Source organism: Scheffersomyces stipitis, chromosome 2 (genome assembly GCF_000209165.1).
Source record: "Scheffersomyces stipitis CBS 6054 chromosome 2, complete sequence".
NCBI classification, from domain to species: Eukaryota; Fungi; Ascomycota; class Pichiomycetes; order Serinales; family Debaryomycetaceae; genus Scheffersomyces; species Scheffersomyces stipitis.
In genome coordinates this window covers 2306001-2318818 of record NC_009042.1, presented here as the reverse complement: position 1 = coordinate 2318818, position 12818 = coordinate 2306001, and the positions used below count along the sequence as shown (strand labels likewise).

General features: G+C 41.0%; 2 protein-coding genes across 2 annotated transcripts; one reads left to right on the top strand and one right to left on the bottom strand. All coding sequences in view use genetic code 12, as the record gives it.

Annotated features, from left to right (window-relative positions):
* Positions 1-60: 60 nt before the first annotated feature.
* On the bottom strand, positions 61-2865 carry PICST_30233 (predicted protein; the record flags this gene model as incomplete). The annotated part of the gene is made up of 1 exon (XM_001382634.1): positions 61-2865. The coding sequence occupies one exon, from the start codon at positions 2863-2865 to the stop codon at positions 61-63; it is 2805 nt and encodes a 934-aa protein (XP_001382671.2).
* A 5295-nt stretch (positions 2866-8160) lies between these two features.
* PICST_30231 (predicted protein) lies at positions 8161-12615 on the top strand (the record flags this gene model as incomplete). The annotated part of the gene is made up of 1 exon (XM_001383161.1): positions 8161-12615. One exon carries the CDS (start codon positions 8161-8163, stop codon positions 12613-12615), a length of 4455 nt encoding a protein of 1484 aa, XP_001383198.2.
* Between the last annotated feature and the right edge of the window lie 203 nt (positions 12616-12818).

Genomic DNA, 12818 nt, shown 5'->3' with positions numbered 1-12818 from the left:
CTACTTGTAGCTCTTCTACACTGCAATAAACCCTAACTAAAATACAAAAACATATCCTATTCAATTGTCCATGGGCCGTCCAAGATCTCCATATATCCAGTTGAGTAACGGCCCGTATAATCTATATATATAAATAGTCATATCCCCAATATCTTTCCAAAGTGTAGTTGCCGTATCCTGGCAATACTTAAAATTGCCCTGTAATATATTCAAGTTTTCCTCTGCCAGCAGATTCACCAATTTGTTGAATTTTTGTAGCAACAAGTCTTCGATAGAACAATTCGACTTGAGATAGAACTCTCTGAAAGAAATAAAATTAACCAAATCGGTGCCTTCTGATATCCAACCTCTCAATTCCGTCTCGACATGTGATATAGCGGCTGCAGGGCTGGTTGAGTGAAGTAAGATCAGATTAAACATCTCCTTGGGGTGAGCTTTGAAAGAGACGAAATTACCGCACAGTCTCATGTTTGTACTGTATGAAATTAAAAGAACTAGACAAGCAGTAGCTACAAGCATCAGTCTCACTCTACCGTTAAGTTCTTTAATGTTTTTGATAAACAATGAGTTCAACTCGTCGAGCTCAAAAAATTGTCCATCTCGATTGTTCACAATCAAGTCTGTAAAAACTGTGACAAAGTATTTACAAGCACCTGCGTCGTATTCGTAGTCAAGAAGTTTGGGATCTTCAAAACAAGCATGAAGAATCCTTAAATGATTTTGAAACTTCAACTGATTGTAGCCCTTGTATAACTTCAAAAACTTGTAGAAGTTAGGAAAGAATAAGTTAGGTGAGTTGGTGTAGATGACGGAACGTACACGGGAAAAGTTTTCAGCGTGTGTTAGAATGTATGCGTTTTCAAACTTCTGGAACTGGACAAAGTCTTTCGGGATACATTGGTTAATCCAGAGATTAGCCACTGATATCTCGAATTCTTTGACCACCTCAACTAGTTCTGCCATAGAGTCTTCTTCCTCTCTTTCTAGAAGATCAAGACAGTTAGACGAGAGAATCACTAATTCTGAATTCTGACAAGGCTCCTTAAGCATATTCATTACCAACTTGAAGTAGTGTACTAGCAAGGCTCTTCCGTCTTGAATGAAGATACTATCGATCACCAATCCAATATTATTGGGATGGTAAGAGTCCATCTTGACTTTTGAGTATGCTCTGTAGAACTTATACAATTCAGCATAGACGTTTTTCATCCTCATACCCAAAAGAAAAGAGTTAGTCATGAGTTCATACTGAGAATCATATGATTCTTTTCCAAGCACTTGCAATACATCCTGAATGCTAATGAGCTTTGTTTTCTTTGAAGTCAATTTTAATGAAGCATGGCCTGATCTTATCATCTCTGGAATCTGTCTTGTGCTTTTTTGTGATTTGAAAGTCAAGAACCAGTACTGTCTCCAATCACTATTCTCCAAACCATAAACTCTTGGGAAATAAAACCAAAAGTTGTGATAACTGAATACTCTATTTCCTCTAAGTACTTTATGATATCCCTGATTCAAAGGACTGTACAAGATCAGGTTGAGCTCATTTTCGACCATCCCAAGGAAGTCAGCAACTTCTTCCAGGCAATATAACTTCTTCAGGGTCGAGTTACGGAATCTCTCGAGGAATTTGTGTTCTTTTTCCAAATCCGCTTTCTTTCTCGACACCAGCCCGTCGTCAGTGATAGCCATCATTTTGTTGGTGACTTCAATGGACTTATCGAGAATAGATATCAAATTGAAGAAATGGTTGTATTTGAAGATACTGAAGAGAAACGAGTAGTTCTTCCACGATTCAAGAAACTCTGTAGTTAATGTTCCATGTGCCACTACTGTTTTGAAGTTCTCGATCATTTCGTTGGCATGCTTGAAGATAAGGAGCCAGAGGAAATTGTTTAGTGAATTGTCGTGGAAGCTATCACTCAAGTTGCTGTTAAATCCAGGGTGGTCTGCTTGTCCAGAAATGCAGTCTGTATAGTCAGAAAGAAGAATGAAAGCATAGAGAAATCCAGAATAAGGCTGGGTAGTTCCAAGTGGATCTGGAACCTGTAAGTACTGAAGAACATAAACGAAGGCTCGCACCAAGCGAGACTCAGGTTTATTAAGTTGTCTTACACCTTCAGCGTAGGAAATAGATGTCTCGAACGGAGTGAAACAATCCAAGAATCCTGACTCTTTAAGAACGTTAAGATAACGTTTGTACAAAGCAGTCTTTACTAACCTCTGGATCAGCGTCACTATGGACATGTCGTACTGAACATTTCTGTAGGAGTCTACAATTCTAGAAGAATCGTCATTGTGTTTCTCTTTCTGTTCCTGTTCATTTTCGTTTTCTTCTGATAGAGAAGATGGTAGCTTCAACATTCGAAATCCGAGAGTTGAACTATTGCCTGCTCTTTCTTTCACAGTTTGGAGGTAGTGGTGTCTTCTAGAAGTAGCCCGCTTCAAGTCTAGTTCCAACTTGCCAATCTGCTGTTGTAGAGCTTGACGACGTTGTTCTCTAACATCGTGAACTTTTTTTATCACAGACAACGAACGGTGCTTGAGCATTTCCTTCTTTTTCGAAATGTGGTTTGCTCTGCGTCTGCGGTGCTCAGCATAGTCTTTTTTGCACTTGGACTTTTTCACGGGAGTGAGATTGCGGAGAATATAAGAGGGAAGCTGAAATGGAGAAGTCGGTGAAGATGAAGACGATGGTGGTGACGTCTCGCTATCTGATAATGTTCTAGAACCTGTAGTCGAAGGTGGAGGTGGAGTTCGTGGAGGCAGCTGTGGAAAGGGACTGCTGTTGGGTGTGGTACCTTCCGAGGCTTTGGTGCTACTCTCTCTTTCGCTCTTGGAGTCGTTCAACTTGTTGGAGTCCATGGCAGCGAAGAAGAGACAGTAGTAGGAGCGAACCCAATTATTGCAAGTCTTATTGTTAGTTGTAAGCCTGTAGTTGTAATGTCAGTTGAAAATTGGGTGCTTTTAAGAAAGAACAGGGGTTGGATTTGTGTAATCGCTTTTTGTGGAGAAGTGCGGCAAGCTGAGTCAAGACGATAAGAGTAGAAGAAATGTGAATTAGCAAGAAATGACAGTTGGAGGACTGGGTAGTGGTTGAAAAGGACAATATAATTACTGGGACCTAGTTGAAGTCAAGTTATTCAGCTGAGAGATATTCAGTCTGGTGAATTTCAGGACGGCTGTGGATTCGGATAAAGACTAGTGCATGCGATGCTCTCTAGTAGCTATTTTTGTGTGAGGCTTAACTATGTGACAATTCTAGTGAGAATTGTGAGTATCTGGTGGCTGTTCTGTGAGACTTGGTTTTTCTCCAATTTATGGCTTTGTACGAAAAGTAGAGAATAACAGTATTAATAGATAGTATTTATACCTGGAAGGAAAGAATACGATCTGTGAACTGATTTCACCTGATTTATCCATCTAACTGAGGCTTTGAGATGGCTTGCTAATCTGTTTCGGTTAGTCCTGATAGGCAGTGTGCAGGAATAAATCAGAAGATGATATGATGTTCACAATAAGCAAACCACTTTAGACGAAATCACTAAGATGATAGTGAAGATGATGAAGCTCCGTATAGGGCCGTTATATGGTAGCATCGTCATCCTAATTTGCCTTCTTTTTTGTGTAAATCCTATTTCCCATGCTTTATTTTTTGTTCTTTTATTGATTTCATATTATGGTTGCGAAAATTGATATATTCGCCGAATAGTTAGGACAATGGTGTAACTACAACTTCGCTTAATTATTGGATATATACTCTTAAAAATCTTAAGAGTTCAATTCTATTAATACAGGTCATGAATACATAATATACTAAAAAAATCTATAAATGCGAGAATATGCTATGAGTGGTTCGTTTTCTTCTTGTTCCAGAACTTCAAGCTCGACACCGTACTGCTGGTAGGAGTCAAGCCTTCAGGGCTGTTGGTTAAAGAATGGAGCGTTGAGCCTACGGGAGTGGACGTACCGGAATTGACAGTACTTGTGTTTCCGTGACTTACGTTCCCGAAATGATGGATGTTGTTGTGTTGGTGAGAAGAATTGGCGTGGTGTGCGTTGCCATTATTGATGCTAGTGGAATTGGGGCTGCTATTGCTATTGTTATACAACTTCAAATGGCCAAATAAATTGGTGATTGAAGAAGAAGAAGAATGGTTAGGTGATACGCTGAGTGACGCTGGTGTTGGATTCATAGGAGAAGTGTGTTGGCTGTTATTGTTCAAACTAGACACAGATGTTGAGATGGAAAGCAACTTGTTCTTGACATGCTTGTACGATTGCTTGTTTAAGTAGCCCATAGGCGAGATGGAGCCGCTGTTGGATCCTTTTATTTCAATGGATCTTGAAACGGTAGCTGGGGACCCAGGAGACATAGTAGAGGAAGCATTGGAGCAGACCTTAGAACTAGCCAAAGATGTTGACTTGGGTGAAGACAATTCACGACAACTAGGTAAAACGTTATTGCTACCATTGCTACTGTCGTTGCTACTAATGTTGTCGCTGCACTTGGAGCAGTTGGCTCTTTCCCGGCTGCTGTAGTCCATATAGGCGTTTTCCTTGATGATCTGGAACACTTCATTTTTGGCTGTTAGCAAGATCCAGGGTTTGTGAGTTCTCTCAATAGCTGTTTCCTGGTGGATCTGGTCGCACAACTTCTGCGACAAGTTGATCTGGTCAGGAGCATCATTTTGGATATAGTTCACGATAATATTATCCCATTGTGAAGCTAAAGCTTCTCTATCCGAGTCTGAAATATCGTCTTCTTCAATTTCATCATCAAGAGCATCATCTTCACCGTCATCGTCGTCACTGTCACTTAAAGGTTGGAGAGTTTTTTCTTTCAAGCCTTCCCAGATGTTACTGTTTATTGTCAGCAAATTTTGTGGCTCTAAGTCGTCGATAGTAGATACAAACATGGCGTTAGGATCCAAATCTTCTGACTTCAACGACGTGGTAGTGGACAAGATGCTTTTGGCATAGTTCTTCTTACGACTAGCAGAAGTCGAGGATTTGCCTATGCAAGAGTCTATAGAGGGACTGTTCAAGAAACTGGTAAGGCTCGGGCTGGGAGTATTGTTTAATCTGTGGATCTTGGACGATATCGGAAAGATACGGTCGTAGTTGAACTCGTATTTGTAGATCTCCACGAGAAACTTCAAGTTCTCCTCGCAATGGTGCTTTGTAGTGAACTCTATGAATTTTTTGACGTGGCAAACTCTGTATGGGTCTCTGAGCTCATCGATGCTGAAGAGAAAGCAGTCGTTGAGGAGCTCGTCAAGAGGGGGAGGCGTTGAAGGAGGAGCCGGCTGTGAAGTCAAAGATGCTGTGGTGGCCGCTGAGGAGGCATTGGGGAAAAGATTGTTGGGCGAAGTCAGCTGGGGATAGTTGCCGAATCTTGAGTTGAGCGACGACAGAATCGAGTTGAAGTACTTCGGCGAAGGCGCAATCACTTTCAGATGCGAAGTCATGGTGTCTATTGGCAAGGCATTTATGTGGACGAATTTGTTGTGCTGGACTGGCTGTGAAAATTGATCAAGATGGATTATCTGAAAAATCAGTGCGATGTGATCAAACGGACGCTGAAATATATACTGGCACCAATAGTTATAACACTGCTACCAATAGTATAATAACAGTAGTTGATATGGCTGTGTATGTGTGACTCTAGGGATACTCAGCTGTTGTCGAATAGAAAGAGTTTATCTAGACAAATGTTAAATTTGACACTATTCAGACTGTCGTGAATATGAATGATATACTATTACGATGCTCTGTGGCTCGTTAACAAGTTAATCTTCGGATGTACCGTTTGGAAATATGAAACCAGGAGGCAGAAGGTCTGAACGGCTGAACCGAAAATTCAAACTGGTGATAAATGACAAATATATATTGACACTGGCAAAAGTGATATTGACCATATGCCGCACTGCATATAGATGCCAATAGAATAAAGATGGAATTTGTTCTGTATACTTGACTGATTTTCGCTAACGGTTCTGGAGAAAAAATTTCTTTTTGCCCGACGTGATGCGATGATGGCGGAAAATTTCTTTTTCTGCAGCCTGCATGCACACCTTTTGCCTAGCTTAGGAACACTTCTAGAAAGTCGCTGTAGCCTGGTGAAACAAATTCCCAACACAAACACTCTGGTAGTATTGACCTTGTCCTGAGGCTGTATGGTGCTCGCTCCACTGTGCAACGGCTAGGACGGCTGCATTTGAGGACGTCGGAAAAAAAGAAAACGTCACTGTCGCCTCCGTGCCTGGGTCGGTGCCTGGGCTGGACTTTGACATATAACCACGGATAAGACAGTTGCAATCGGTGGCCGCGTGGACGTGCCAGGTAATGGGCCAATGCAAACTGAAGGCAAAGACAAAGCAGTTGCTGCACTAGATTACAATAGCGGGGACAAGGATGTTGCAGCATAATTTCACCACTGGACGAATTCGACATATTCACGTGACCGTGTGACGGACCTTGCCACCAGAGTGTGTAATTCGGTGGGAGATTTGACGAGGGTTGCAGTTTACGTCGTGTCGCCGTGGATCACAATGGCTGCTATCGTCATGTCCCGTAGGCTGGTATGCTAAGGCATTTTGTAGGAATCACTATTGTGTATGGGAATATCACCCGATCCTGTTCTCCACAAGTTGTGATCTGGTCGCGTGAGATTTAGAGTGTACATAAAAATAATGTGTGGGCTGGTCTGAGTGTAATTGAGATTAATTGGGAGACAATTCAACAATTCCAGTGAGGTGGTGACAAGAGCTGCCAGAGGCGGATCTAGCAGCACTGAGACGTGATTTGACATCCTAATCTGGCTAGTTTGGCGTCTGACATTAAGGGGGTATATGCCCGAAACCCAACGTCGAAGCTGGATTAAGGGGGCGTCTGTCGCAGGGTCGGAATTTCATCTTGTGCCGATATCAAAAAAAGGAGACAGCCAAGGGGAGCATTGGGGAGTGAAACATGGTTATCGGTTCGTTACATCGTGTAACCACGGAAGAGCCAGAGCCAGAACCAGAAACTTGAACAGAGCCAGAATAGCCGAACCATGGAACTGGCTTCGTTAATTCTAGCGTATTTAGTTAGTGTAGCAATATGTGGTAGAATCTTCTGTAGAAGTCTTCTCTAGCAGAACAATGTGTGGAAGTGAATGTGTAGGTAATATGCACTCACGTAGTCTTAGTGAAGTACAAGTAAATCTTTGGTCTGTAGAGGTTAGAATGTGTAGATTTAAGAAATGCTCCAATTGCACCGGAAGAGATATTATGTCATTATTGCCCCGGGATGAAAGACAATAGACAACTTTATTCTCTATTTAGCATTAGTAATGTAGAAGTAGAAATAGAAATAGAAGTAGAAGTAGAAGTAGAAGTAGAATTGTATGAGTTTATGTGAAGAACTTCAGATAGTTGTAATAGTTAAAAATGCTTCTGAGAGTTCAGTATCTACAGAACAGTGCAAAATAAACTGTATCGAAGACAGTTTATCTCAACTCTCAACAGCCACCGTCGTATGACTTTACGTTGCTCAAACTATAATGTCTGTCATCCTCGTCTACTGTTTGGCTTGCTGTCTCGTACAATTATCCACTCTGTTGTCTCCTCCGTTATCTTACTCTATTTCTAAGTCCTATTTTTTTATCGCATATTCTCATTACTCTGCTTATTCTGCTTAATTCTGTTCTGTTTAATTCTGTTCGGTTCCATTCTGTCCCACTATTTCTGTACCTCTGTAGTTACTCTGAGTCGAAAGACTGCTACATCAAACCATCCTCTACATTTATCCTCTCGTCTTTGTACCACGCTCTCCTTCCCACCACTGGCTAATCAATAATCCCGAACGGAAGCGAGCATTCCTTATCTCCACCTACCACGACCACCACTCCATTATCACACTTCCCAGCTGGACATGCGCTTGTTCGGTTCGGTTTGACATCTACACAACGGCACGATTCTCTCTACGTGGTCGAAATCCGTCTGCTCTCATTTTTTGCCTATCGCCAAACTCGACCTGTTAACTCCTCTCTTTATCTCTCCCCTCCCCCACACTGTTTTTCTCCCTAACCCAAAATAATCACACCTGTGATTTAGATAACACTCCTTCTCATTTCTCTTTCCCTTCACCACTACTTCTTCTGGACAGTGTTCCGCCATGCTTCTGAAACAACTCCTCCTCAAAAACGCCAGAAGAAACGTCTTGCGGACGCGTATGTGGACCGGATCCACTTCTGCGTCTGTAGTGACCGTCTCTTCTGCCATATCTACCTCAGACTCCAGATGTGGCTCTGGCTCTGTTTCTGGCATTGGATTCTCCTACGTTGTAGCACACCAGCCGTTTTTGTTTAAAGGGTTTGCCACTTCCTCGTTTGACAAAGATATCGACTACGAGATCGACTTGATCTCCCTCAAGAAAACTCCCAGGAAATCACTGCTGCTGGACAGCTTCACGCTCGATGATGTAGTCACGTTTAAACATCCTACCGTAGAAACGAAAATTATCTGGGATTCGATCAAAGACATCGAAGGCGATATCGTTGCAACAAACAAGGGCTCCAATACTGTCAATGCTGCAAAGAAGATCAACGACTCGGAAACGAGAGCTTATTTGGATTTTGTTCTGCGCTACTTCCATGAGTTACAGACATTCCAGACCTTTATCCAAAAGTCATACACGAACAAGATCCGCGAGTTTGGCCAATTGACATCGATCGAGTTATTGAACTCATTGTATATCTTCAAGAACTACTACCAGAACAACAAGATCAACTCCATCGACGTCAACAGCCATGCTGTGTACAACTATATGTTTGAAAGATTGTTGAGCTATCTCACACACGATCCAAGCTTCCCAACCTTATTGACCAATGAGCTCATTCCAGCCGTCCAGAATCGCTTGGTATTGGTAGAATTGTACAAGAATGGCATTGGCAACTATTTGAACGAATTACACTCGTTGGATCGAGAGTTCAGTTTCCTGAAATTGAATTCATTGCCTCAACTATCGTCTGAAATTAAAAAGACTTTGGACCAGTTCAACCAATTTGTCAATACCTACTCGGTTATGGATTCGAACTTCTTTAGGATTTTGATCCAAATCAATCGCTACAAGGGCTTGAGCAATATTTTGGCGACATGTCCAGAACTCACCATCAGCCACTTGACAACGATACTTAAAGACAAACACGCTGCTGAGATCAACTCCAGAATAAGACAAGCTTCTGGTGAAACAGCAAAAGTCAAAGTGTTGATTGATTCGGTAATTCCTTATTTGGATTTACTTGTGGCTACGAAAGAAGTCGATCCCACAGACTCGTTTGTAGATTTAGCACCTCTGTTGTTTGAAAAAACTAAAAGTAAAGATCCTTTAGTTAGCCTGGCTGCTACAAAAGTATTGGGCATCTTCTTATCGCTTTTCAATAGTGGTTTCATCTCCTTGGAAGAGGCTGGCAAATACTTGGTAGCTGCCAATGGAGAAATCATCGACGGAAAGCCATATAGCTTGGAAGATCCAGTTCACAACTACGAATTGGCCCAGATTTGGGAATCGAATTTCCCGTTCAGCCTCTTGAAGTTGATCAAAGTCACTTCGTTCAAGGACTTGTCGAAAGATGAGATTCTTGAGTTTGCTAAGATTGATTTAGACGAACCAGAATACCTTGAAATAGAAGCTGCGATCAATCAGTTGGTGAAAAGAATTCCCTGGACGGATTTTCTGATCTTGGAGACAATTTTATACGACGATCAATTCAGAACTTGGATGTACACAAGAGAAGCACCCAGATCCTCAACCATCAAGTCTACTGAAGTAGACCCAGAATTAGAATCAGTTCCTGTAGAAGCTTCTAATGCTGAGATTGCTAATTTAGGATTGGATCAATTTGTAGACGAATTGACAATTCTAAGAGATGATATATTGGAAGGAGACTTCCAGCTCTTTACAAGTAATGACATTCTCTGCAGCTTGGAGTATAATATCAACGAAGTTTATGCTGATGGGCAGAGTTCATTCTCTTCCAGGATGAACAAGAAGAATGTTTTCCAGTTCATCAAGTTGCAGAAGAGACTTGAAAAACTATTCGAGTACAATGCTGGTCACACTGAACATTTGGACAATCTTCTTTCTACCTTTGAGAAAGAAAACGTTCCTGAGCCAAAGCTGTATGTTCAACTTCCAGAAGAATTGGAACTCCACAAATTTTCTGACGAATTGACAATCTTTTCGGAAGACGAATTAAAGAGACCATATAAAGAATGCTCTGCAGATGAGATAAACTTGTTGTTGGATTCTAGAATTGATGAAGTCTATCATGGTTTATCGAATTCGAATCCTGACTCAAGATTGTGCAAGGACAATGTTTATGAGTTCATGAGATTGAGCAAACGTTTGACGCGTTTGTTCACCTTGAATGGTGGCCACACTGCCGTCTTGGATACTTTGATTCACAGTCAAAGAGTATTTGATGATATCGAGAAGAAAATTGCTTCCAAGAAATTGGATAATGTTGAGACTGCTGAATCTGAAAGCAAACCTTACGTCCAAATTCCAGACGATTTGCAATTGCACAAGTTCTCTAACGAACTTGAAATCTTGAGAACGGATGAATTGAAGAAGCCTTTCAAGGAGGCTACTGTCCAAGAAGTCAAATCTTTGTTAGATTGGAGAACTAATGAATTCCTCAATGACTTGCCAAATTCAAATCCAAGTTCAAGAATGAACAATAAGAATGTATATGATTTTGTCAGATTGAGCAGAAGATTGAACTATCTTTTTGACATGAATGGTGGATATACTGAACCATTGGATAGCTTGATTCACAGTCAACAAGTGTTTGAGGATTTTGAAAACAAGGTTTTGCCTCAGAAGAAGAAGCAAGTTGATGAAGTCTACAAACAGATTCCCGAGGATTTCTTCTTGGAAGAGTATATTGTAGAATTGTTACAATTGAAGGAAGAAATGGGAATTCAAAAGTTTGCTAGTGTACCTGCTTTCGAGATTCTTCAGAAATTGAACAATTTGGCTAATGGTTCAGCTAGCATAACCAAGAAGATCATCTGGAGTAAGTTATTCCGTAATTTGTCTGTTCTTTTCAAACATAACCACGACAACTCATTTGTTTTGGACAATGTTTTGCTCAATGGTGAAGAATTCGTCAAGTATGAATCTAGGAAAGAGTTTGAAAAGATGGTTCACAAACATGATTCTTCATTGATTGGCAAGAACAGCACATTAGTAAACGATTCGTTCAAGTATCTTGAAGATTTCTTGGTGAAACTGAACTTGATCAACAAGAGTGGTATCTGGAACTTAACAAGATCTGAATTTGACGGCATCTTGAGAGGCTATACATCCACTTTAGACAAGAGTTCGTATGAGTATCCTGTAATGTTAGATTTTATTGAGAGCTTGAAGGAGTTTAACATTTCCATCGACTATTATCCTAATTTCTTGCAGCAGTTGTACGAAATCAAATCCAACAACGTGAACAAGAAATTGTCAAGCTTGGATGTCGAAGACATCTACAAGGCGTTCATTGAGACTATTGAGTATGAAGAAAATAGAGAACCTCAATTGCAGCAAAGAATTATATGTACTTCTGAAAATGCCAACATTGGAATGAATGATATCAAAACTGCAGAAACTGAGAACGTTGTCGAACCAGCTAAATCTGACTATAATGATTCCGAGCGAGTTTTGTCTTTGTTGGTAAAGAATGAAGACCCTGTTGATTTGGAATCTTCACAACAATTACGCGGAAGAATTGTACATGAAGATGAAGACGACGCTGTTATTAGAAAGGCAGTCAGTGCAGCATTACACGATAGCGAAACTGTCAAGGAATATTCACAAGACTCACAAATTGAATCCGAGACTGACGTGAAACTTCAAAAGAAGCGGACTTCAAAGACTGCTACTGTAGAAACTCCTGCCATTGACAAGAGCACTCTCGAAGAGTTCTTGCAAAGAGTCAAAAAAGAAAAGGAGCTAGACCAAGAGCGAGAATTCAGAGAATCCAAGGCATTTGAATGGAGTAACAGTATGTACAATTCCCACAGATCTATTGAATCGAACAACTTCTTCAATCCATTGGATGCCAATACGCATCATGGAAGAGACCAAGTGGAGTATTTATTGTGGAGTTTGGATGGACAAACTATTCCATTCCACAAAAAGTCGATTGGGAAGCTTCCTGAAGAAGATGTGTTTGGCATCTTGGACAAATTCGATAAACAGGAATTGACTAAGTTCGTTAAACACTTCAAAAAGTTGCAGAAGAAGGGTTGGAAGTTGGTAGGAAGCAAATTCGACGAAGACAAGAAGTATTTCATCTTGGCGAGAAACCGTCACAACAAGAAACAGTCTTTCCGTAAGTTTGTCAAGTCTTTCTTTGCAACGGCAGGTGCCGTGTTGCTTTCTTTGGTTGGAATCAATTGGTGGTTGGATTCAGCCGAGATTCCAGACCTTCAAAAACAGCAAAAGTTGATTAATCACCAAAAACCAGTTGAAGCGGTACCACCACAGCTTGTTACTGTCGCTCCAGTTGCAGATGAGGTTGTCCCAGAAGAAAAGAAGTCGTCTTCATTCTGGAAGAGTCTCTTGTGGAAATAATAAGTGAACCACAGCAATGCAGAATGGACATATTTTGGCTACGTTTTCTATTTTTCATTTTTTTACGATTCTTACAAGTTTTGGGTCGCAGACATGCCGTTATGACCCGGGTTGGACTTGAGACAAATTTGGTATTAGGAGAAGGTTAGGATTGGACAGTGGATTATTGGTATTTATTATTCTCCACCCGGTTGTTCTTTGGC